We start from the raw sequence: 25,332 nt of genomic DNA, 5'->3' as shown, positions 1-25,332 counted from the left end.
TATTAGAAACTCTGTGCTGTCCACAATACTGAGGTTTGTTCCCCATTAAATACTCTATAGAGGACGTATTTTACTTAGAACCTCAACCCTTTGACCAGAGGTGTGCAAACCAAACGACAATTAATTAAATAAATAAATAAATAAATAAAATTAAGTCAATGCATCTTTAAGTGGCTTCCATGCAGCCTGTCCCACACCCCTTCATCATCATCATCATCATCATCCTCATCATCATCCGGAGAGGAAGAGGGCAACGGAAGCCACAGTCGGTTGCGTCCGTGCAATCTGCTTCTGCGAGGATTTACAGAAACGAGAAAGAGAAAGAAGCGGCGTTTCTCGGCGCGGGGGGGATCTCAGCTTCTCAGGTAAAGGTCCGGTTCTGATTCTGGGGGGTGGTTTGTTTTCAGCGTCGCTTTGCTCTCGCGTGGATGACACTGTGTTTCAGGGCGGACTGAAAACGCTGAGGTTTCTGTGCTGCGTGATGCTTGAACCTGAGCCTGAGCTGATGTGCTTTTACAGCCTGCGCCTTTGTGAGACGAAACGTGCTTTCATTAGGTTAAGAAAGAGACCGGGGTTAAGGTGGTCGGTTCTTTTTGTGTTCTATAAAATATTAAGCACCGTTTGGGGATAATACGTCTGGAATATTGCAAAAAAATATATATTCATTTCAGATAATAAACAGGCATCCATTAATATACATAAGACAACGACATGCATTGATCTGCTGCCATCATCACCATTATGACGTAATCTTAGCACCTAGAATTAGCTCAATATATTTGCATTTGGCTATAAGGCCATTATAATATATGAATATTCCATTTATTTTCCATCCAAATTAGCATTTTTAACACGTGTCAGGTTCCATTATAAACAAATTAAACTTATACTTAATGAAAAATATAGAATATTTTAATTTTATTTTTCACATCATGGAAAATAACATTTCTTAAATTGCTTCTCAAATGAAAATGTTATAAACAGATGCAAACTTTCAAAATACTTCAAACACCATGGAATTCATATGTGAAAACGAAGGTAATTTATAAAGTAATTCACTCATTCACGCACTAACTCGCCAGTCAGTTCATTCACTCACTCGCTCACATATGCAGTCACTTACTCGAACTCACTCACAGTTAGGTGTTCCAACACAAGGGGCGCTATTTCTTCCCAAACCGTGCATTGCACTTTCTGGGAAGATATTACAATAGAAACTGGAACGAGAGATTAATTCTGAATCACAGACACCACTCCAACTCATTGTAAATATTCTTGATTGTTGTGGACTGTCTGTAAATTCTGAATTGTGTGTATTATTCTGAATCTCAAATGGGTAGCTATGTAAGGCGCAATAGCAGTTCTATACATACTACTGCGTTAAATGTCCAGTAAAAAAGAATTAACGTAATTTAGCTTTGTGCTGCACTGTTTTGATGTAGAAGCCATAGTTGGAGTTAAGTTACATCTGTACCACAGCAGTCAAGATGTAGAGGGACCCGCCCACACGTGTTTAAACCACGCAAAACAGTGGGTTCTGTAGGCCTAAATTGGTCTCTAAATGTTCATAAACTTTCTAATCCATAACATCTAATCAAATACCCACTTTCTGAGTGTTTCTAACCAACATTGAACTTGATACAGGCTTTCAACCTAAACATCGGCTCTTAGAGAGGAGTTTCTGACCAATCAGTGACTTGCTGAGGAAGTCCTAACCAATCAGCGGACTCGTAAAAGATTCCTGACCAATCAGCGGCCTCCTTTTTCGCTGTTTTCCCGCGAAGTGCTGGTGGCAGGGCAGCAGTGCTGCCGAAGTTGTGGCGTGTTTTGCGGCAGGACAAAGATCAAGGAAATGGAGTGAAAGTCAAACGAAGAGAGCAGTAAGACCATAGCTGTGTGTTCTCCATTTAAACGATGAATATATGTGTGTGTTTTGAGGTCTGTTTGCGCTGTGGTTTGGCGCTAAGAGGGTTATTAGCTCTCAGTGCTAACCGGCTGTAGCGTTAGCTCGCTGTGCTGCAGTGGTGTGCTTGTCCGGGGGGTTGGGCTTTGTCTTTTAAAGTAAGAACCTAATGACTGTCCCTTGGTCCTTTACACACAGTAGGATAAACGATTAGTGGGTTATACACTTGTCGTAAGACCTGTTCTGTAGTCTCAGGTTGTTTAGTTTATATTGAGCAAATACGTACTAAGGTATTAAAGGTTCAGTGTTAATAATATCATCTAACGGGCCTCCTCTTTTGTACACAACACCACAGTAACTTCCTGTGAACTTTGTGTAGCAGGGCATGATCAATACTGTAGCCTTTAGGAAGCTTGGGAATCGTAGGGTGTTACTCTAATATTTTACTGCAGCTATTTTTACAACTTCAGCACGCTGCAGTTATTCCCTGGAATCTTCTTCAGATTAATTTATATATAAGGTAACTTGCAATGGGACTGATAATAACTGAGGGCAGTTTCTATTTAATGTATATTTCTAAGTGGTAAAAGACTCTCTGAACTGTGCAAATGCATTTCAGCAAAGAAAACATAAAAAAAATTGTTTTTCTGATTTTCGTATTTGTTTACATAGAGTTTAGCCAAAAATAACAAAGTGATCAGTGAACTCCTTTGTTTTTGAAATGATGCCATTTTGTTTTTTTGAGTCTGAGGTCAAAAGATATACTTTTGATCCTAAAACTATTTGAAAAAATAATTTCAAATGTTTCTCATTCATTCATTCATTCATTATGTGTAAGCGCTTATCCAGTTCAGGGTCGCTGTGGGTCCAGAGCCTACCTGGAATCATTGGGCACAAGGCAGGAATACACCCTGGAGGGGGCGCCAGTCCTTCACAGGGCAACACACACTCACACCTACGGACACTTTTGAGTCGCCAATCCACCTACCAACGTGTGTTTTTGGACTGTGGGAGGAAACCGGAACACCCGGAGGACACCCACGCAGACACAGGGAGAACACGCCACACTCCTCACAGACAATCACCCGGAGGAAACCCACACAGACACAGGGAGAACACACCACACTCCTCACAGACAGTCACCCGGAGGAAACCCACGCAGACACAGGGAGAACACACCACACTCCTCACAGACAGTCACCCGGAGGAAACCCACGCAGACACAGGGAGAACACACCACACTCCTCACAGACAGTCACCCGGAGGAAACCCACGCAGACACAGGGAGAACACACCACACTCCTCACAGACAGTCACCCCCTGGAGCTGTGTGACTGCGACACTACCTGCTGCGTCACCGTGCCGCCCACAACACGTTTCTCTAGGATACAATTCCAAAATGCAAGGCCTCTGATGATGCCCTATGGTCGTGTCCCGTTAAATACATAATATGCACGACTAACTGGGAGGAGGCCCAGGGCTTGGTTTGAGGGATAATATCTACCAGCTGGTGTGTGACCGCCTGGGGATCTCAGGAGAAGCTGGAGGAAGCCAGCCGGGGTCAGGAATGCCTGGGCTTTCTCCTTGCCATGTTGCCACCTTGACTGTAAATCACAGTTCCAAATAATTCCACATTTTTATGGGAAAGTTGAAAAGACTTTATAAGTGTGCACATTTACTCCCAGTCTCTGGTGTTAAATTTGTTGATCCAAAAGTATGTACAAGCAGAAAAGAGCCAGTTTTTCCACTGTATGTAAACAAGGTGACTGAGCCATGTACCACTCCCACTTTGCTGCTTTTCCTGCTGCAGGTCTAGACTCCTAACCCTGATGCCTCCTTATGGATCCTGGCGCAAGTGATTTGGAGTCAAGTCTGCCTCAGGCTGAGAACCCCTGCCTCATCGTTGAAGACTCTCAGCCAGACAGCGTGGCCCTGGAAGACGACCCAGACAGCAGCTACAGAGCCCTGCTGGCCCGCCGCCTCTCCAACCTCCAGCCACCCTCCCATAGTCCTGTCCTGGTGAAGTTCGCATTCTTAAAATTACCCTTTTAAAATGCGTTGATAAATTACAAATATTTACCTATTTTACCAAGAGCAAACTGACTGTATTTAAGAAACAGTCCATGGGTTTCAATAACCTGCCAATGTCCATATTTAAATTTCGGCAATAGGCATTAATATATGTCCCCAAGCATAGCACAAATAAACAAAAATATATAGATATTTTATACCGTTTAATAAAAATGTAATTACTTTTCAATCTGTTTATTCATTCATTCATTCATTATCTGTAACCGCTTATCCAGTTCAGGGTCGCGGTGGGTCCAGAGCCTACCTGGAATCATTGGGCGCAAGGCAGGAATACACCCTGGAGGGGGCGCCAGTCCTTCACAGTGCAACACAGACACACACACACACACACACCCCTACGGACGCTTTTGAGGCGCTAATCCACCTACCAACGTGTGTTTGGACGTGGAAGGAAACCGGAGCACCCGGAGGAAACCCACGCGGACACAGGGAGAACACACCACACTTCTCTCAGACAGTCACCCGGAGGAAACCCAAGCAGACACAGGGAGAACACACCACACTCCTCTCAGACAGTCACCCGGAGGAAACCCACGCAGACACAGGGAGAACACACCACACTCCTCTCAGACAGTCACCCGGAGGAAAGCCACGCAGACACAGGGAGAACACACCACACTCCTCACAGACAGTCACCCTGGAGGAAAGCCACGCAGACACAGGGAGAACACACCACACTCCTCACAGACAGTCACCCAGAGCGGGAGCTGTGTGACTGCGACACCTACCTGCAGCACTGCCATGCAACCCTCAATCTGTTTAGTTTTTAATATTATTCTCAATTTTAATTTAATAAAGAGTATTGTTCAGGAATCTCTAGCCCTAATATCACTCACAGTCTGCTCAGTTATGAAGGAATAGAGATGTGTCTGTTTTTCTGAAAGATGCTATTCCCAGCACGTTCGGTCAGGTAAGAGTTAATTAGTTGACCTGCTTTGTTTCTTTCAGGAGCTGATCTCCTCCCCCTCCAAAAGCAGATGCTCTCAAAGTGACAGCCAGACAGAGAAGGCTGGTATGATTGTGTTTATACGTTCTGTAATCTATGATGCTAATTATAATTCCAGTGATCTAAAAATGTCAACAGGTTTTTGTATGTTTTAGAAAATTCACAGCCCAATCAGAGCTCAACAGCTGCAGAGCAAAGTCAAGTGTTTGAAGTTTGTTCTTATTCCAAGTCCAAAAGGTATTTAAACAGTTGTAACGGGTAACAGTGTGGCTATACCCATAATGTTTGGGCAGGCAATTTAAAAGCTCCCTTCTAATCCAATGCAAAAATGTATTGTTTTTTTCCTTTTTAGACGTGACCAAGACGACATGGAAGCGGGAGCTGACTCCACTACCCATTGTGCTCAAACAGAAGGTGAGGCAAGAAATGTATCTTTTAAGTTGAGGACTGACCAAGCATCTTTTCCCCTTGGAATGAACTATCTTTGTGTTTACATCTGAACTGTAAAATCCTGCTTTGTGAAACACACACCTGAAGGATGTTTGAGAAGCGCTTCTGTATTTGAATGTATTTTTTGCAGTGTTTTGTATTTAAATGTTCTGAGCAATGCCCTGTATTTATTTCTATTTTCTTAGAGGGCATGTCGCAGTTTGGTCTCTTGGAGCTGTCAGAGAGTCAGGGTGTGTTCGACGAAGCACAAAACAGAGACAGTGGTGATGAAGTGGAGGGTACACCTGCCAACCTCCTGCCAACAGAGAGCCAGAAAGCAACTCCTCAAAGTAAATCATAATTCCAGTGCTTTTAAAGAGCACATACAGTGTAAAATTGGCCTCAAGAATTTCATGTGATATATAAATATTGCCACTATTTTGAAATGTAATACTCACTCCCCCCGAGGAGTGTTTTTTTTGCTTGGACTGCTTTTGAATGGGTCACAACACAGAGGAAACCAATCAAAAAGGAACATTAACAAAACCAGAAATTTTAGGGGCTGTGGACAGGTTACAGAAAGGTCATGTAAAAGGAAACGTAGTTGTCCTTGTTGCATTGAACTGTACAAACATAACTGGACATCAAACAAATGATAAAACACAAGAAGATTAAGAAAAATGACAAAATAATGCAGATAATTATATGCAGAAGGTGTTCAGAGCTCTAAATTTACATTCATATAGCATCACAAGCAAATTATCAAATTAAATAATATTAAATAAAATGTTTCCCGCTCCGGGTGACTGTCTGTGAGGAGTGTGGTGTGTTCTCTCTGTGTCTGCGTGGGTTTCCTCCGGGTGACTGTCTGTGAGGAGTTGGTGTGTTCTCCCTGTGTCTGCGTGGGTTTCCTCCGGGTGACTGTCTGTGAGGAGTGTGGTGTGTTCTCCCTGTGTCTGTGTGGGTTTCCTCCGGGTGACTGTCTGTGAGGAGTGTGGTGTGTTCTCCCTGTGTCTGTGTGGGTTTCCTCCGGGTGCTCCGGTTTCCTCCCACAGTCCAAAAACACACGTTGGTAGGTGGATTGGCGACTCAAAAAGTGTCCGTAGGTGTGAGTGTGTGAGTGAATGTCTGTGTTGCCCTTTGAGGGACTGGCGCCCCCTCCAGGGTGTATTCCCGCCTTGCGCCCAATGATTCCAGGTAGGCTCTGGACCCACCGCGACCCTGAATTGGATAAGGGTTACAGATAATGAATGAATGAATAAATAAAATGTGATACAATCACCAACATTTAAGTGTAATAACCTTTCTGTTGTCTTCAGCTGGACTTAAAAGTTCCTTCAGGCCATCAGAGGTCCAGGATGGCGTATCTAGGAGGTATGATGTCCTTTTAAGGCATAACATCATTTAGTTTGTTTTAGTTTTTATGTCTAACCTGTCCTATGTGTCATGTAAAATCCTCCGTCTCACTTTAGGGCAGAGGTGAGCTCCAGCAGCCCAGATCCTCAGAGGAAAGAGGGCAGGCAGCTGAGTGTCCGGGCCATTCTGCACTCTCAGGCCACTGAGTCTATAGAGGCTGAAGATGAAGAGGTCATTTCCTCTCAGGATGATCTGTTTGATGGAGAAAAGAATGGTAAGAATGGCTTGGATCGGCTCTCAACTTCTTATAGAACGTGGTACCTTACTACTGACTCAATCTACTGGTCAATATGTTGTAATGAAATTAACCTGTCCATGCTCTGTCCACAAATGTGCTCTTTCAAAGCAGCTGTTGCTGTGTTGGACAGGGTTTACAGAGCATTGACCATTCACTGGAAAGTGTAGTACACTTCTTGGAAGTCTAAATACAAGCATTAAACATAAGTATTATTAACTTCCAGTCATATTTATTTATGGTTTGCACCACATATGTCAATATTTTAAGGTCACAGTGTGTATTTTGTTTTGTATTGTGGATGCACTGTAGTTGGTATGATGTCAAAATTTGTATTACTGGTTAATCAGTTATTGTGGTAGCACTTTTGATTAGGTGCATAATTTTTGAGCTCCATAACCTAGTGTATAAAGGGTGCAGCAGGTAGGTGTCACAGTCACACAGCTCCAGGGACCTGGAGGTTGTGGGATCGATTCCCACTCTGGGTGACTATCTGTTAGGAGTGTGGTGTGTTCTCCCTGTGTCTGCGTGGGTTTCCTCCGGGTGACTGTCTGTGAGGAGTGTGGTGTGTTCTCCTTGTGTCTGTGTGGGTTTCCTCCTGGTGACTGTCTGTGAGGAGTGTGGTGTGTTCTGCCTGTGTCTGCGTGGGTTTCCTCCGGGTGACTGTCTGTGAGGAGTGTGGTGTGTTCTGCCTGTGTCTGCGTGGGTTTCCTCCGGGTGACTGTCTGTGAGGAGTGTGGTGTGTTCTCCTTGTGTCTGCGTGGGTTTCCTCCGGGTGACTGTCTGTGAGGAGTGTGGTGTTTTCTCCCTGTGTCTGCGTGGGTTTCCTCCGGGTGACTGTCTGTGAGGAAAAACACGTTGGTAGGTGGGTTGGCAACTCAAAAAACGTGTCAGTTGGTGTGAGTGTGTGTGTGTTTCCCTGTGAAGGACTGGCGCCCCCTCCAGGGTTTTTTCCTGATTTGTGCCCAATGTGCACCGCATAAGCGCTTACAGATAATGAATGAACCTAGTCTGTGTGTGTGTGTGTGTGTGTGTATATTTTTGGTATTTTGATGTGTACAAATATTCTCATTGGGTTAAATGGGAATTTTGCCAGTGATAATGTGCCTATGTTAGTGATTGTAGACTTATTGGGTTTACTTTTAAACTTGTCCTCATTTTAGTCCTGACTGCTCCATACTTGTGTGTGTGTGTGTGTGTTGTGGCTAACTAATATTAATTGTATTTTTCCTGCCCAGGCTCTAATGTGGACAGCACAGTGAAGGAGCCAGAAAATCAGCAGCAACCAACGTCCACACCTGCTCATAGTCTCCGTCTGCTCCATCTGTCCGGTCAGGGAACTCTGGTGCAGGAAAGCCTTTCACAGTAAGATGCCTGAAAACAAATTGAACACAAACTCTTCACTCTGATGCAAATGACTTCATGCAAATCTGTGGATGCTAGCTTCCAGTCACTATTAGATTACTGATTTCTGTAAAATTAAATCCTGATTTGGGGACAACAGCCTCTAATGTTTATTGTTCTGTTCCAACAGGCAGTCTGTTGACTTTGTAGCAGCCACCCAGGACAATTTAAATCAAACACCCATCATTGTCCCCAACTCACCCACGGAACAGGACAATGAGCAAGGTACCACTCCTAGATATGTAAATAGATTTTCGGAAAGCCAGTGCTCTAATGGTGCCTTTCCACTGCATGAGTCCGGCTCCACTTGACTCGGCACGGCTCGGCTCGCTTAAAGCTTGCCACTTTTCCACTAGCGCAGCTACCCTACGAAATGGAACTGTGACGTCGTAAAACATCGTCTCGCAGGCTTTAAAATCCACAACAATGAAGGTGGTAAATTTAGGTGCTGTTTACTCATTGTGTATTAATGTATTGCTTTTAGGACTGAATATGGCTCAGAGACCTAGTTCTCACAGATCAGTTTTCCTTGTGGCACATTTAGCATTCGCTGGAAATTGGGCCATCGGCCCAAGGAGCATTTAAACTTCTTTAAAACACCTCAGTGTAAAGTTACAAGCTGCCATTGTTAGTCTGATAAAAATAAATGTGAAAGCTGCTGTAACTTAAGAGATTTTACAAGCTGGACTTGAATGAGCTCTGCATTTCATGGTGATGCACATCTCTCGGGCCAGTCGGTGTTCTGTAGGGTTAACATGTCACGGTTTAGTACCTGCTCGGCACGTTTTGAATCAGGCGTGAGCAGGGACTGAAAAAGTACCCGGTCCCCGATTTGGCCAGTGGAAAAGCAAAAGAGCAGTGCAGAGTCGTGTATGTTCCATGCAGTGGAAAAGCACCACAACTGCTCTCCTTGATCCTCAGATTCAGATTGTAATGAGGCTGCAGAATCCCCAATGGACACCTCGGGCCCCCCAGAGGACCAGGCACAAAGGAAGGAAGAAGAACCAATGGACACAGACCCTGTCTCCAAGCCCACAGCTTCAACCCCTGTTTCACAGAATTCCCCCGGTTTTACTTTGGAGAAGAGTCTTTCTTTGCCATCACAGCCTGAGTTTTCACATGTGAGACTTTTTTACATTTCCTTCTTTCCTTTTATTCTTAGTTTGATGATTGTTCACAAGGTTGAGATGTTACAGATTTAAATAATACATAAATTAGTTACTTTTATAGTGATCCTAGTAATCAGTTTGCTGGTTTTGTTGCAATCTGGAGTGGATCTGAAATGTAATTTCACTAGTAGCTAGTAGAAGCTATTAGTGTTCAATTGCTATTATGTACATCACTGAAGAGAGGAAACCCACACCAACAGGAGCTCATAAATGTGTATGTTTGTAGTTATGATTTTATTCAAACACTAATCGCTAAAATAATTGCAAGATTTACTTGGGTTATTATTGTAATCACTTCTACCTGCTAACACACCTTTTTTCTCTTTTAATTCAAAACAGGATGTTTTCGTCCCCACTCCAAGCCTAGAGTCTAAGGACTGCAGTGAGGGTCCAGATACGTCTAAGAGGAAAGAACTACAGAAAGAAAGCACATCTACATCACTAGATGTGGCTCCAAAAAATCCTTCTGAGAGCCAGCCTTCAGAGGTGGCTGCGTCTTTCCAGTTGGGGCTTGATAACAGCGAAAATTGTGTTTTTGAAAAGAAGACTCAAATGTTCATAGTTGAAGATGACAGTCAGGCCACACAGATTGAGGAAGCCGAAGGGAGTTTTGGAGCACGTAAGAGCGAGACTGGCCCGGCTCCCTCCAATGAGAAGGCAGGAAAGGTTGATACGGACTTGGGCCTTAATAAAATTGCTGGTTCACAACAGGTTTCCCAGGGGGTTGACCTTAAAAGTACACAGACTTTAAGTGAACAAAATGAGGGAAACCCTTCTTTGCAAAAGCCCCTCTTACATTCTCCAAATGAACAGAATTTGAATGTAAGCAACAATGTGGCGGACTCTCCGCAGTCTAAGGAGGCTCAGTTCATTCCCAACACCCCGCTGTCCCAGCAGATGGGTAAAGAGACATTAGGTAAAAGCCTGACTGCCGACAGCTGTTCACAGAGTGTAGCACCAGCTGGAGCACCAACTATCTCTGCTGCTTTAAGTGTGCCATCACAGTCCCTGTCTCAGTCTGTAATCTCTTCTGTTAAGGATGCTGCAAATGAAGGAGAACAAGGAGTCTCCAGCCAGCAAAGGCATAGCCAGCCATTATCTCAGAGCCTTGACCTTGAAAGTATTAGGAAAAGGGAAAACGAACAAAATCTGAGCCCGAAACACAAGGTTGACAGCATTAAGAACACCGAAAACGAGCAAAGGCTCAGCCAGCCCACGTCTCAAAGCCACAAGCGTGACACTAATAGGGAAGCTGAAGATGTAGCTGATGAGGAGGATCAGAAGATGGATGAAGGTGAGATTCAAAGCACCAGTAAGACAGAAGGTTCCTTCCTCGGGCTGGCGCTTTCGCAAAGCCAGGTTTGCTCTCCAGAGCCTATGGAGGAGGAACCTACGGCGAGCAAATGTGACGAAAGCATCAGCATCATGGTAGTGGAGGAAAGCCCGAGAGTTTCTCAGGAGATTAAAGACAGGTCGCATCCGTTTAAAAGTGCCTCTCAACCTGTGAGAGGCTCCCCGAAAGAGAAATTTGAGTCTGGCGTCAAGGTCACCAGCTCGCAGCCAGGCACTTCAGACCAGATATCTGGACAGCAGGACACTAAGACCACTGATGCCAGACCGAGCGGAGGGTCGCAGGGTCCGGATATGGACAATGCGGCCAACAAAAGCCTGAGTGACAGTTCTGGAGGTAGGATTAGAGGTCGAAATGAATGACCTATTATCTCAACTGTTGCATAATGGGTTTCTGGTAACCAGCCTGGCATATTGGGTTACTTTTTCTTTTGCAGATATTCCGTTCCACTTCACACTGCCCAGAGAGGGGGAGCTGATCAGGGCTGCTGTGAACACCACTCCCCCGCACATCAGACAGCTGAAAAACACACCACTCCACAGCACTCCTATTGGTGGGCATACTTGTTGTACAGTGTTCTGATATCAGCCTGCTAATGTAAGAGAAGGCAAAGGAATACAGTGTACCCTCACACATGCGCACACACACACACACACATGCCCCCTCCTTTAGCCTCCAGCCTCACTTCTCTATTCCTGGCTGTTGATTTTTTTTTTTATTTCTTTATTTATTTATTCATAATTTTGCAGAAATGAGTTCTTTCCACGAGCCGTCGGAGAGCGACGTTACCAGGGAGACTACGATGGCGGACAGCAAGATCTCTGTGGAGGACAGCAGAGAGGGAGAGGAGCCGGCTTCCGAGGTGGGTGATGGGAAACTGAGTCTCAGGATGAAGGTGATTAGCCCTGCGGAGGAGGGCAGCTCTGGATCGGACCACTTTAGCCTACAGAGTAAGAGATTACTCTCTTCTGTCCTTTTTTTTTTTATTTTATTTTATTCTCTCTCTCACACACACACACAGTCTCAGGCTCTCTCTCTCTCACACACACACACAGTCTCCGGCTCACTCTGTCTCTCAGTCTCTCTCTCTCTCTCACTTTCACACACAGAGTCTCTGTCTCTCTTACACACACACACATTCTCAGGCTCTCGCTCTCACAGTCTCTCTCTCTCTCGCGCGCGTGCGCTCTCTCTCTCTCTCTTGCTCTCTGTCTCTCTCTCTCTCTCTTATACACACAGGCTCTCTCACACGCTCTCTCTTGCTGTCTGTCTCTCTCTCTTTTACACACTCACACAGTCTCTCTCTTGCTGTCTTGCCATTTCCCTTACACACACACACACACACACACACAGTCTGTCTGTCTCTCTGTCTCTCTCACTCGTTCTCTCACACAGTCTCTCTCTCTCTCTCTCGTTCTTACTGTTTTTTTCACCTTTGTCCCCAATTACCCTTGTCCATTTCAATCCTGAATTATTTCTCTCTTCTAGCTTTAGCTCTGTGTCTCTCTCCCTCTTTGTTTTTCTTCCTATATCTTTGTTTACACTCCCTCATTTTGTTCCAGTGTACACCCTCACATGGTTTCCTCTCTCTCTCTCCCATGTATATCCCTCGAATCTCTTTTCATGATCTCCCTCTCTCATATTCTTCTATGTTTTGTTTCCCCCCCCTCATTGAATCTTTTTCCTGCCAGTATGAAACAACATAAGAAGGACATGAGCCATTTTCGGTTATTTTCTGTAAAAATGAGACATGCATTTCACAGTAATGGTGTAAATTTTATTTTCCTAATGATCCTTTTGTTGTTTCTCTGAAAGTGTAGTTAATGACTGATGAGCGCTTTCTGCTCTAATATTTTTTTTTAATGCCTCTTCAGAACCACCATTATCAGGCGAGGAAAGCTCTGTCTCCAAGGCTACCACTGTTGCCAAGGCTGTATCCAGGTAACGTGGATTGGTTGCTATGCAAGAAAGCTCATTTGTGTGAGTGTGGGCTCTTAGTCCCTTTTTACTCCGCTCTCTCACAGCTGCTGATTCATCGCAGCTTTAGCTCATTCCTGAAATAAAGAGCAGCTCATTACTGCAGTGACATTCTTGCCTCAGAGTCAAAATTTTAAAAAGGAAAAATGTTGACTTATTAAATATATTGGTATTGTACTTGTGAGCATTGAACGCGCACACACACACACACACACGTTCACCAATCAGCCGTAATTTTTACCACCTCATTTCGACACGTACTGTCCAGTTTATGAACTCCACTGACCATGTAGGTGCAGTTTTAGTTCTGAAAATACAGACGGTTGTCCATCTGTTGCTCAGCATCCTTTGCCCCTATTTCACCCTGTTATTTTATGGTGAAGACCCCACACAATGCCACCACAGTGTAGTTATGGTTTGGATGGTGGATCATTCTCAGTGCTGGAGTGACCCTGACATGATTGTGGAGTGTTAGTATGCGCTGCATTGGTACGAGTGGATCAGACACAGCAGTGCTGCTTGAGTTGTGAACACTGTTCACTCGCTGTGCACTCCTTTGGAAACTTCTAAACTCATGGTCCACATTTTACAGGTAAATTCAGAGACAGAAGCTCACCTGATGCTGCACAGTTTGTGTTAGTGCTTCGTCAGCGGGCACAGGACACTGTTGGTTGGAAATAATTGGGGGGGGATTGTATATTTATTTATTTATTTTATTTTTTTGTGTGTGTATACAGTAGTCCAACTGTCTTCAGCAGAGTGCGAGAGGTTAACAGACAGAGGCAAACAGAGGAGGAAGAGTCCAGCGATCTCCCCATCAGGTGCTTATCTTATTTAAGAAATCTCAGTACAGATCCTTTATAGCATCACTACTGAGAGCACGGTGCAATGGTCACATTTCACATTTATGACAGAATTTATTGATGTTTTATATTTATTCTACTTGGTGGTTGCTTTTATCAGGACTTCAGTTAATAATAATTTTGTACACGACCATTTGCCAGCTTCTCTCTCTTTCTTTCTCTCTCTCTCTCTTTCTCTCTTTCTTTCTCTCTCTCTCTCTCTTTCTCTCTTTCTTTCTCTCTCTCTCTCTCTCTTTTAAAATCATCAAAAAAACAATAAATAATGGCCTTTTTTGCTGTGTAGTGTCAGTTGAAGAGACTGCATTAACTGGGAAATGTAAATAATTTGTGGATATTGCTTCTGTGCATTTATGCTTTAACATAAAAATCTACAGAGCTACTTACAGATTTCCTCAAATGTGCCTGACCTTGAAAGGGTTTTTTAAAGCTATAAATAAAGCTCCCTCAGTAGAAGGTATTTTGGGAAGGCTTTAAGTGGGTTTGCTGGTGACCTGTTTGCTTGTGCAGAGTAGTAGTGTGCCCTACTTCCACCACCAAAGGTGCTCATCAGGGGGCTATTCTGGGTCAGAGCCAGCAGCCCACTGAGAGAATGGGAAGGGGGGAGCCATGCAGCTTATTATAGGCTGATATAAAGCTTTTATAGTAAGGTCTCCTTCAAGGCTTTCTCCGATGCACTGCTCATGTTTTAGGCAAAAGGAAAAGCCTGCAAACCCTTCATTGATTTTATTTTTTTTAAAGAGATGACTTTTTTAAACCATGGTATATGGTATATAACCTATATATCCTGTACTTAATGACAGTAATCTGTTTTATTTTCTTTACAAACTGTTTTCAAATATCTGACCTTGCTTTTTGTCCCCCCCCCCCTCCCCCTCTCTCTCTTACTTCTCTGTCCACTAGATGTCAGAGTCAGACTGTCCACAGTATCCCAAGCAGCAGTGTGGACCCTGAATGTTCTCCAAAGCGCCCCCTGGAGGCAGTGCGTAATGGTACAGAGGGACTCTGTGAGGCTGCTCACCAGCCATCTCACCCCAACGGCACAGCAGCTCTGAGCACTCCCACAACCCCTCTGACCGAAGTGCAACCCCTTGTGATAAACGAGCAGGAGACCCCCAGCACTTCCGGACAGGTGCAGCCCAGAACACCTACACGCCAAAAGGCTGTATCTCAGCAAACCAGCTTTGACTTTACAGCAACACCCAGCCCTCCCAGCAAAGTAAGATATTTCAAGGCAAAGTAAAGGTTCTGAATCTTTATGAGGGAAGAAATGATGAATTGTATACTTCAGGTTTGCTGTTCTCGCTTTTAGGCCAAAAAGAAAGCTGTGTCCCAGCAGACTAGCATCGATGCTCCTGGACCGCGAGGACTGTCAGGAGGGGTAAGAGAGGCCTTGATACATCACTGAATAAAGACTTAGGTTTCCTCTCCACTGCTTACTTTAGAGATGTGAAAGATAATGATGATAATAGTACTTACATGCTATTTTTGCTACCTAAACCCACACAAATATTAACAATTAACCTGTCATAGGCGGGAAAATGGAGTCAACGCAAGGTTATGTATTTTTAATTACTTTAATCCACAAAGTAAGCATTTTAAAATGGTCCTAGTACTTGAACTACAGTGTATGGTGTGACACTAGTGTCTACTGTTTCTCTTTTAAAGGTAGAGTCAGTCACTCCGACCCGTTCTCAGACAGGACCTTCTCACCACAGACATGTCCGCACCATTCAAGAGGTGCGCACGACCGTCACCCGCGTTATCACTGATGTATACTATGAAGATGGCAAGGAGGTGGGCCGCAAGGTTGTTGAGGTAAGGAACATATGCAGCATGCTTCAGACATTCAGTAGAGTTTTGAGAGGGGAGACATAACTGAGTTAAGGTCTGTATTTAGCACATTTTAGAAAGGGTTAATTTGGACAGGTTGTGTCTGAGAACGTTATATTGTAACATTCTTATACACTGTATTAAATCTGTTGTAAGGTTAGTTGTATGACATGGTTATATATGACTGGACGATATGGCCAATATTTATATCACGATACCTTTCTTAATTTCTGTTGATAAGATATATTTCCGATACTGATATGAACAATAAAAAAAATCCACTGAAAAACTGCCAAAACAAATAAGAAACATTACACCACCTTCAGAATTTGTAAACATTAATATTTTTAAACTCGCTTTAAATGTGAGTGCCATGAACTGACAGCAGCACCCTGAATAATAAATAATTAATTAAAAGTAAATAATGTATACTGAAATATTAAAGAATATTATATCATTGTTATCGAAACATTTTATATTGCGGTATATACTGATATTGAATTATTGTCCAGCCCTAACTTTATTTTAACCCTCTGCCCGGATAAATCAGAACTTGCAACAAAACACTTGCGCAACTCATTGAATTTTTGTCCTAGAAACATAATAAACATAGCACCTAAACCTTAAAGGGTCTATTTTTCAAATGCAGGGGGGTCCTCGACTTACGACGTTAATCCGTTCCTACGTCGCGTCGTAAACCGATTTTCGGTGTAAGTCGGAACATACGTACATACTGTACGTAAATAACATACTGTAAGCACTTATCCTATCCTAACACCTATCCTCCTCGGTCCCGAGCCGCGTAACCGTGTATTCTTCCGCCGCGCCGCACACACCAAACACGAAGTTCGCGTTACGACGTTTACGATGCAAAACCACTTAAGTCGAAACAAGGCTTTATACAGTAAATGGGAGATGTGTCGTAACCACGAAACATCGTAACTCGGGACTGACGTAACCAGAGGACCTCCTGTATATAGAGGTTGAAAGGAAATGTTTTTTCACTTGTTCTGGAAAGATAAGTACCAAGAGGCACGTTTCCGTCTGAGAGTTACAGCGCGAGCTTTGATGGCCCACCCATTCATAATCTGGGCGCTCTTATTGGAGGATTACGACTGCAACACAACACACAATTTAGTCATATAAACAGAAGCACATGGCTGTGATTTCACACTAAGCGTGGGGCTTCAAGATGGCAGTCACGCTTTTCAGCTGCCGATACCTTGCAGCAGATCCCGGAGAGCCGTGCCGTGAAGAGTGAAGAAGACTGCAGTTCCTCAGATGAAAGCAGCGAAGACAGTGACGAGGAATGGCTTCATTTTGAGCAACGTCTTGATCCCAAAGAAGACTGGGATGAGTAAGTGAAATATGTTTGGCGAATTTTTCTGCAGCATGTTTGGTGCTGATTATTTTCTGCGCTAGGTAGATCAGTAGTATATTCCAGCGAGGGAATATGTGAAGATGACGGTAAATGTTTTGGAATTGTGCAGAGGCACGGAGCTCAATGGCTTGTAGTAAAGTTTGGATGCTCTCTGCTGCTTTCAACCACTGAACCTCATATTTATGACTTGGTTGCTCCATAGCAGTCTGAAATACATTAAAACGTGTCGTTGCTGCTGACGCTTATACTCTTTATTATTTTACAGAAAATTTGAGACTCTTGTCTCGCCTGTACGGAAAAAAGCACGCTGTCAGCTAATTCTGCAACAACCGTCATGGAGGACAGAAACTAGTGTTGATACCACTCCACCAACACTGCGTTTTTTACCGGCAAGGGAACCTGGTGTGCAGCTGTGCCCAGGGGAAAGACACACTCCCCTTGAGCTCTTTAAGCTGTTCATTACAGAAGATGCTGTGAAAACCCTCTGCAGGAACACCAACAAGCAGGCCGCCAAGACCAAAGCCAGAGGTGCAAAATACAAATGGACGGATGTTGGAGTTGATGAATTTTACAAGCACATTGGACTGACCTTCTACATGGCCATGATCAAGTTGGATCACATCAGTGACTACTGGCGGAAAAACAGCATCTTTTCCATCCTTTTCCCACCTCAAGTGATGTCAAGAGACAGATACCGGTCAATCTCATGGAACATACACATGAGTGACCCAGATGAGGACAGGCTGAATGACGCCAAGAAGGGAACACCAGAGCATGACAAGCTGTTCCGGATCAAACCTTTGATGCACACAGTTCAGGACGCCTGCAAGTCTTTCTTCCATCCACGCAGGAATCTTGCTGTGGATGAACGTATGGTACCTTGCAGAGTACATACTAGCATGACGCAGTACATGAAAGCCAAACCAACCAAGTGGGGTTTCAAGTTGTTTGTGCTTGCAGACTCCAGCAATGGGTACACTGTTGACTTTTCGGTGTACACTGGAAAGAACGAGTTTGCCACAGGCCAAGGACTCTCTTATGATGCTGTCATGTCCCTGATTGACCGAAGGTATTTGGGGTCAGGGTATCATGTGTACATGGACAACTTCTACACAAGCCCAAAGCTTTTCAAGGACTTGTTGGCTTCCAGGTTTGGTGCTTGTGGAACATACAGAGAGGCCAGGAAGGAATGCCCAAGCAGTACTATCAATGCCCTGACAAAGAATTCGCCTAGAGGATCAATCCGCTGGATTAGAGATGGCCCTCTTCTCTTTGTGAAGTGGATGGATACGCGGGAGGTGTCTGTCTGCTCCACCATTCATTCAGCCTTCACTGGGGATGTGGTACAGAGAAGAGTGAAATCCGAACAGGGGGTTTGGACCACAGAATCCTTTCCGTGCCCATCACCGGTCATGCAATACAACAAGCACATGGGAGGTGTGGATTTGTCCGACCAACTGATCCAGTACTACACGACGCAGCACAAATCGTTGAAGTGGTACAGGAAACTCTTTCTGCACTTCTTGGACATTGCTGCGACCAATGCCTACATTCTCCACAAAGAACTGTTGAAACAGGACAGCATGACCCACAAGGCTTTCATGGAGGAGCTGGCTGCTCAGCTGTGTGTTGTGACGCAGAAGAGCCCTGTGAAGAAATCCGGTGGTGTTCATATGCCAGTGCCTGGAGCTGATATGGTCACTGACAAGAGTTTGAAGGCCTCTATTGGCCGCAGGACCTGTACGCATTGCAGGGTGCGTAGGGGAAAGACGATAAAAACCCCTTGGAAGTGTGAAAAGTGTGATGTCTTCCTTTGTCTACAACCAGACAGAAACTGTTTTAAAGATTGGCATCATGAACAGGACTGACAATTATTTTGAATATTCATGCCTACCTGATGACCCCAGTGAAGAGCTAGTGGTGCAGGGGGTGGTATAGATACTCGTGCTGGGCTCAGTGAAGAACTTTTTGATATTTTACCCATTTATTGCATGCTCTTGTACCCATTTGTTTTTCAATAAACTAAAAAAAATCTTTTATGGCCTCTTATCTCTTCTTACACATTCTAAACTGATAGGGGCGGGGTTGCTAATGGGTCATTATCTTTTGAAACTATTCCACTGCATGGAACCTACACGACTTAGCTCGGCTCTTTTGCTTTTCTACTGGCCAGTCCCTGCTTGCACCGGTTCCAACCGTGCCAAGTAGGTACTAAATCGTGTAACCACTGCACAGCGCAGATTGGGTAGAGCTCATTCAAATTTAACACAAACATGCTGCTTGTAAAATCTCAAGTTACAGAGGAAGATGAACATGCAACAGGAAAAACCGATCTGTGGGAACTGGGGCGCAGAGCCAGGTTCAGTCCAAAAAACAAAAACGGTATGTGAATACACAATGAGTAAACGGTGCCTGACTTTATTGCCGACGTCACCGGTTCAATTTCACAGGGGAGCTGTGCTAGTGGAAAAGCGACAATCTTTAAGAAAACCGAGTGGAGTCAGGTAGAGCTGGACCCATGCGGTGGAAAAGCACAATTAGACAGCAGGGAGGGGATTTCTCACCTGTGTTTTCACACCTATCTCATGAATAGTCAGTGTGTAAGCCACATGTATTTAGAAACAAGAGCAAAGAGAAACTAGGCAAGCCTAGTTTTGCCGGACCGCAATTAGCCCTAATACGTTTCTGATATTGTATTACCAGGTGTTTCTGGTATTTCAAAAACAGGAAAGCCCAAAATACATACCCTTGTCATTGAAAGGGCTGGAGAAGCTTTGGTGCTTCATATCAATGTCTTTGTTTAAATGTGGTTTTCATTACATGATGTACAGAAAATATGGAGGGCAGGACTAATAAATGCAGAAATGTAAAAGGAGCACAAAGTTTTGTTCATAAAATATAACAATCATTGTTGTTCATTTTATTTAAAAATAAATACTAGACGATCTACCACTGAAAAGGAGAAAGAACATTTTGTTGATTTTAAGAATTACAGTTACTTATTTAATCAGTGTAACAACAGGTTAAAGCATGTGAAGTTTAATGTGGTTGTGCGCAGCTCTATGGAGTTTTATAAACACAAACACCACATCCAACACTTCCTTTTACAATATTTCAGGCATAGATTCATGTGAAATAAGTCAAATTCAGCAGTCCTCCCCTCTCTATGAGATATAATACCTGTGTAAATGTTGCTGAGTTCCAAGCGTCCTGCTGAGGCTCTGGCCAACGTGCATGGTGTCGTGCCAAACACATCCCCAGAAACACACACAAACAGATTCTGTTCCTGTCTTATTTCCTATTATTCAGCCACAGTTCGTGCTGAAGAACCTACTGTTCTTTGGTTCCAGCTGGGAACAAACTTTTTTGGTTCAAGAGCCAGTTTATCAACTACCAACAGATGGTGTAATAGCGCCACCTTAGGTTATCTCTGTGAAATACAGCTGAACTAACAGTGAAAAAACACATTGAACATTTGAACTATGTATCAGTGTAATATTTTTGGGAAGTCCATGTTTAGAGTTAAAAAAATAAATAAAACCGATGAATGCCATACATACATCTCTCTCATTATTGTTGCTGTGTTTGTGCTGAATGTGTAGCTTTTTGGGAACAAACATTTTTAGTTGGGTGAAATTTGTAAAAATGTCAAGGCGAGGCAGATTACCTCAGACATGGCTGAAAGGCCTCAGTCTCCAGAGGGTTAAATAATTTCATTACTCCCTCTTGTGCACAGTGGTACTTTGTACCATTTTGTAACATGCATTTCAACATTTTGTTCATGAAATTGGATCAGAATGGGTTGTAACTAAAATGCACTGCCTGGCCAAAAAAAAAAAAAAACATTGCACACGCTAATATTTAGTTGGACAACCATTAGCTTTGATTATAGCATGCATTCACTGTGGCATTGTTTCCACAAGCTTCTGCAATGTCACAACATTTATTTCTGTCCCGTGTTGCATTAATCTTGTATTGATGATGGGAGATTTGGACCGGTGCTTCTCCAGTTCATCCCAAAGATTCTCAATGGGGTTCAGGTCTGGACCCTTTGGTGGCCAATCTATGTGTTAACATGATGTCTCATGCTCTCTGAACCACTCTTTCACAATTTGAGCCCAATGAATCCAGCCATTGTCATCTTAGAATATGCCCATGCCATCAGTGAAGAAAAAATCCATTGGAGTTACCTGGAATAACCTGGTTGTTCAGTATATTCAGGTAGTCAGCTGACCTCTATCTTTGGGCACATAACGTTCCTGAACCTAGACCTGACCAACTGCAGCAACCCCAGATAATAGCACTGTCCCCACAGGCTTCCTCGGGGCACCCATCACTCTGGGACAGGGTAAATCAGGACTCATCAGACCACATCACCGTCTTCCATGACTGCAGAGTCCAATCTTTATACTTGTTTACAAATTGTAGCCTTTTTGCTGGTTAGCCTCACTGATAAGTGGTTCTCTTAAAGCTACACAGCTGTTTATTCCCAATCCCTTGAGTTCCTTTCGCATTGTGCATGTGGAAATGCATTTACTTTCACTTTAAATATATCCCTGAGTTAGTTCTACTGTTGTTGTTTTTTCTACAATTTGATTTCACCTAATGTTTAAGAGATCGCCGATCATGATCTTTTTATTTAATTTTTCTGACCATATTCCTTCCTCGAAGATGTTTCCCCACTGTCCTTCCACTTTTTACTAATGCGTTGAACATTTCTTAATTTTATTTATTTCAGCAATCTCCTTAGATGTTTCCTCTGCTTGATGTATGCCAATAATATCACCCTTCTGAAACAGATTAACATTTTTTCCACGACCACAGGATGTGTCTCTCGACATCGTTGTTTAAAAAATTAAAAGCTACGCACTGCATCAGTTAGGGTTAATAACTTGTTGCCAGCTGAAACACAATCACCCATGCAGTATTTATACAGTGGGAGGCTCTTACCTATTTGCTTAGTTAAATGACCTGTTTTTTTTCTGGCCAGGCAGTGGATATCAGTTTTTAAAAATGATGGAACACACCCCAGTAAACATTTAGCCGTTGATTCAACGTTGAAATAACGTAATGACTGCCATCTGATCAACGTTCTCTTAAGATTGAAAATGAAAGTTGAAAATACGTCCAAACACAGACATTGAAAAGATGACTATTAGATGTATTTTGAACGTCCATTGACATTATTAATTGGTCCCGAAATAAAGTACTTGTATAAAACGCATTTTGGACGTCCACTGACGTTATCGATTGGTCACCACTTAACTAACTTATTAAGATGGATTTTGGACGTCCATTAATGTTTAAAATATGTCCTTGACGGACAGACTACTTTTAGACCTATTTTGAACATCCAGGGACATTCCTTGTTTACTGAGACCTTTTTTATAGAAACAAATATACGGTCTTTATGTACTCACCAAGCACAGCATTATTCTTTAAATGAGGTCACGTGTACACAGATTCACAAATTATTGTGTGACTTTATAAAGGGCTATTGACACATCACCATGGGCTTTTTAATTGCAATAGGGATTAAGAAATGATCTATTGCAATCCGGTATTGTTGCTAATTTCTTTTGTCAGGAATCCGAGGAGCCGGTAGTGGATCGCTGTGTTGTGGACAGTGACATCTCCCCATCCCGAACAATAAGCTCTCTGACCTCAGGAGACCTGGCAGACATCAGCTCACTCTCATCTAAAGCCTCGTCCCACCACAGCTCTAGCGGGACCAGCAGCGCAGCCCTGGGCTCTGGCAGGATTCCTGACTTTGTCATTCCTTCCAGCCGCGGAGCCAAATTTGGCAGGTGAGCCCTCGTGGAGCTTTCTGGCATTTCCTGACTTCTGCATGACCTCTCCTTAATATTAACTCTTCACCCTGATTAGTATTCACTCTCTCTGCTGAAGTTTGCATAAACACAGACAAGTGACCTGAAAGGGGTCATGGGTATTATGGTTTCTGAATGACCAGAAAAATAGGTATTTGGAAGGAACAGTGAATTTGTGGTTGTTGTATCTGTTACTGGATTCTGCAGCTTAAGGTTTTTCAGTCCCAGAGATTGATGCAGTTCAAAAACACGTTGATGGGTTGATTGACTATTCAAAAGTGTCCACAGGTGTCAGAGTGTTGAGTGTGTGACGCCCTGGGATCCTGTCTTGCGTCCAATGATTGTGGACAGGTTCTGGACGCGCCTCCACCCTGAACGGGATGAAGCGGGTTACAGAGAATGAACTGAGATGAATGATATTCCAATATCACTGCACTTTATTATTATTAGTAGTAAACGATGAAACGCACGCCCCTGTGTTTTCGCAAGCTTCTGTGTCTGTGGGTGCCCTTTTCTCATCTACTCGCACATTTGCAAATTGACCTAAGTGGCACATGGTCTTGGCCCCCTGCTGCTACTGCTGCTGTTGTCCACTGGCTTGGGTGCGTGTCCTCTGACCGCTCTCTGTACATTTGTGTGTCCTCAGCCCCAGGAGAGGGGGCAGGCAACAGCTCAAGGCCAGTGCGGCTGTGGGGTCAGAGCTCCAGGTGGCGTGGGGGTCTCCGTTGGTCGCTATGAGCCCTCGGGGTCACGGTCGGCGTGGACGGCCTCCCTCTCGCAGCCCCAGGTGAGGGAGCTCTGTCAGCAGGGTCCTCACTCTCAACACAGTCACAGTCGTACTTATCATCTCAGTAAAAATCTTTTCCTTCTTGCACGATAGAGATAGTACCCTCTATTTAAAACAACTAGAGACACTTGTTTTACCTGCATCTCTCTTTTAAAGGAAAATGTATGCTACCTGTCATCAGTTTGGGGTTGAAATAGGCACTTTCTTATCTTTATTTACTTCAGTTAAACAACTGCAAAGTTTTCAGTTGGTTACTAAATGTTGTAAAAAAAGCACACAAACACTTAATTTTCAGGTTTTAAGACATTTTAAACGTTTTGACAAATCTGCATGACCCCAATTAAAACCTAAATGATGACTCCTAGTTTTATCAATGTTAGCCTTTATTGCCCCCAAACTATTGACAGGCAGTTTATATTCCTAACAGTTTCCACTGCCATTTTCTTGCTAATTCTGATCTGCTGGTCTCTCTCAGAGGGGGACGGGTGGGTCAGAGAGGTGGAGCTCATGTTCAGGCTGTGTCCTCTTCCGAGGAGGAGCACGTTCACCGCTCGAACCCTCGTGTCCTGGGAAGTCCACAATCCCGCAGCATCACGAGCCGCTCGGACTCCCTCAACACCACTCCCTCGGAGATCAGCAGTGGGGGCAGCAGTTTCGTGGGGTTGCGAGTGATGGCCAAGTGGTCATCCAATTCTTTCTTCTACTCTGGGACCATTACTCGAGACCTGGGGGAGAACCGCTTCAGAATGCTGTTTGATGACAACCAGGAGTGTGAGGTTCAGGGCAAGGACATCCTGCTGTGTGACCCCATCCCCATGGAGACGGAGGTCACGGCATTGACAGAGGAGGAGTTCTTCAACACAGGTACCGGGCTGGGATTGTCTGTGGCGTGAATATGCATTAGTGGCTGGTGTAGAGTTTATCACCCCTCCATAGTTAATCAATAAGTGTCCCTGGGCAGGACTCCTTATGCTGCTTTTGTATTTTTATTATCTGTAACATTTTTAAAATTGAGTCATTTCTTTTTTTCTATTAGAATTAATTTGACAGTTCATTATTGTGGTTGTGTTGGTGCCGCAGGTCTAGTCAAGGGCCATAAGTTTCAAGACTCCGAGTTAATGTACTGTGTGGAGAAGGATGGTCAGAGTACATGGTACAGCAGGACTGCTGTGATCCTCACTATGGAGCAAGGAAACAGACTGAGGGAACAGTTTGGTCTCGGGCCTTTCGAACCCTCCACTCCCCAAACCATGGCCTCAGATATCAGCCTCGGTAAGTGACCCAGACACATTTCCAGAGCTCTACATTTAAAGAGAGGACACTGGATACTCTCTAATACAGGAAAATATTAGTATTAACATTGTATACTAACTGATTCTGCTCAAATTAGATAACCTAGTGGAAGGAAAGCGGAGGCGCCGAGGCAATGGGGCTGACCCAGGAACTCCCACTCGCAGTGCCACCAACAGTCCAAGAACCCCGGGCAAACGGAAACTTGGCAGCTCCACAGAGGACGAGAAGACTCCTGCAAAGAGAGGACGCCGAGGAGGCGGAGCCAGAGGGGGTACAGAGACCGTGCTCCGTGGGGACAGAGATTAATGATGCAGACTTTCAGGAGATCAGTCTGACGTTTAAAAACATGTTTTAGAGCTTTTATATGATTTACAGGACTTTTTAAACAATTTTATAATGTTTTAACCTGAACATACTTTTTAATTAACT

The 25,332-nt window shown here is 43.8% G+C and overlaps 2 protein-coding genes across 5 annotated transcripts in view; both read left to right on the top strand.

The window, feature by feature from the left end:
• The first annotated feature begins 244 nt into the window (after positions 1–244).
• The window catches only part of LOC136679554 (TP53-binding protein 1-like), a 27,057-nt gene continuing 1,969 nt past the window's right edge, over positions 245–25,332 (top strand). Inside the window, exons 1-24 of one of the 4 annotated variants that reach the window (XM_066658153.1) lie at positions 245–365; positions 3,714–3,922; positions 4,943–5,006; positions 5,096–5,177; positions 5,293–5,354; positions 5,576–5,719; positions 6,689–6,743; positions 6,842–6,999; positions 8,259–8,385; positions 8,555–8,649; positions 9,346–9,545; positions 9,933–11,280; positions 11,381–11,497; positions 11,694–11,894; positions 12,819–12,885; positions 13,659–13,742; positions 14,685–15,000; positions 15,094–15,162; positions 15,450–15,599; positions 22,582–22,802; positions 23,470–23,610; positions 24,086–24,474; positions 24,691–24,882; positions 25,001–25,174. In XM_066658153.1, the coding sequence (XP_066514250.1) occupies positions 3,743–3,922; positions 4,943–5,006; positions 5,096–5,177; positions 5,293–5,354; positions 5,576–5,719; positions 6,689–6,743; positions 6,842–6,999; positions 8,259–8,385; positions 8,555–8,649; positions 9,346–9,545; positions 9,933–11,280; positions 11,381–11,497; positions 11,694–11,894; positions 12,819–12,885; positions 13,659–13,742; positions 14,685–15,000; positions 15,094–15,162; positions 15,450–15,599; positions 22,582–22,802; positions 23,470–23,610; positions 24,086–24,474; positions 24,691–24,882; positions 25,001–25,174 (4,636 nt within the window). In that variant the 5' untranslated portion in view covers positions 245–365; positions 3,714–3,742. Of the gene's footprint in view, positions 366–1,785; positions 1,895–3,713; positions 3,923–4,942; positions 5,007–5,095; positions 5,178–5,292; positions 5,355–5,575; positions 5,720–6,688; positions 6,744–6,841; positions 7,000–8,258; positions 8,386–8,554; positions 8,650–9,345; positions 9,546–9,932; positions 11,281–11,380; positions 11,498–11,693; positions 11,895–12,818; positions 12,886–13,658; positions 13,743–14,684; positions 15,001–15,093; positions 15,163–15,449; positions 15,600–22,581; positions 22,803–23,469; positions 23,611–24,085; positions 24,475–24,690; positions 24,883–25,000; positions 25,175–25,332 lie in introns of those variants that run through there. The other 3 variants (XM_066658151.1, XM_066658152.1, XM_066658154.1) reach the window with 3 other exon arrangements.
• LOC136679556 (piggyBac transposable element-derived protein 4-like) lies at positions 16,782–19,269 on the top strand. The gene is made up of 2 exons (XM_066658159.1): positions 16,782–16,971; positions 17,261–19,269. The coding sequence occupies exon 2, from the start codon at positions 17,592–17,594 to the stop codon at positions 18,861–18,863; it is 1,272 nt and encodes a 423-aa protein (XP_066514256.1). The 5' UTR covers positions 16,782–16,971; positions 17,261–17,591; the 3' UTR covers positions 18,864–19,269.

The sequence above is a fragment of the Hoplias malabaricus genome, chromosome Y, assembly GCF_029633855.1.
Source record: "Hoplias malabaricus isolate fHopMal1 chromosome Y, fHopMal1.hap1, whole genome shotgun sequence".
In the NCBI taxonomy this organism is placed as follows: Eukaryota; Metazoa; Chordata; class Actinopteri; order Characiformes; family Erythrinidae; genus Hoplias; species Hoplias malabaricus.
This window is presented reverse-complemented; position numbering and strand designations above follow the sequence as displayed.

What these genes read in the sequence shown, in the direction of transcription:
- LOC136679556 (XM_066658159.1), top strand. Translation starts at nt 17,592, where the DNA reads ATGGCCATGATCAAGTTGGATCACATCAGTGACTACTGGCGGAAAAAC.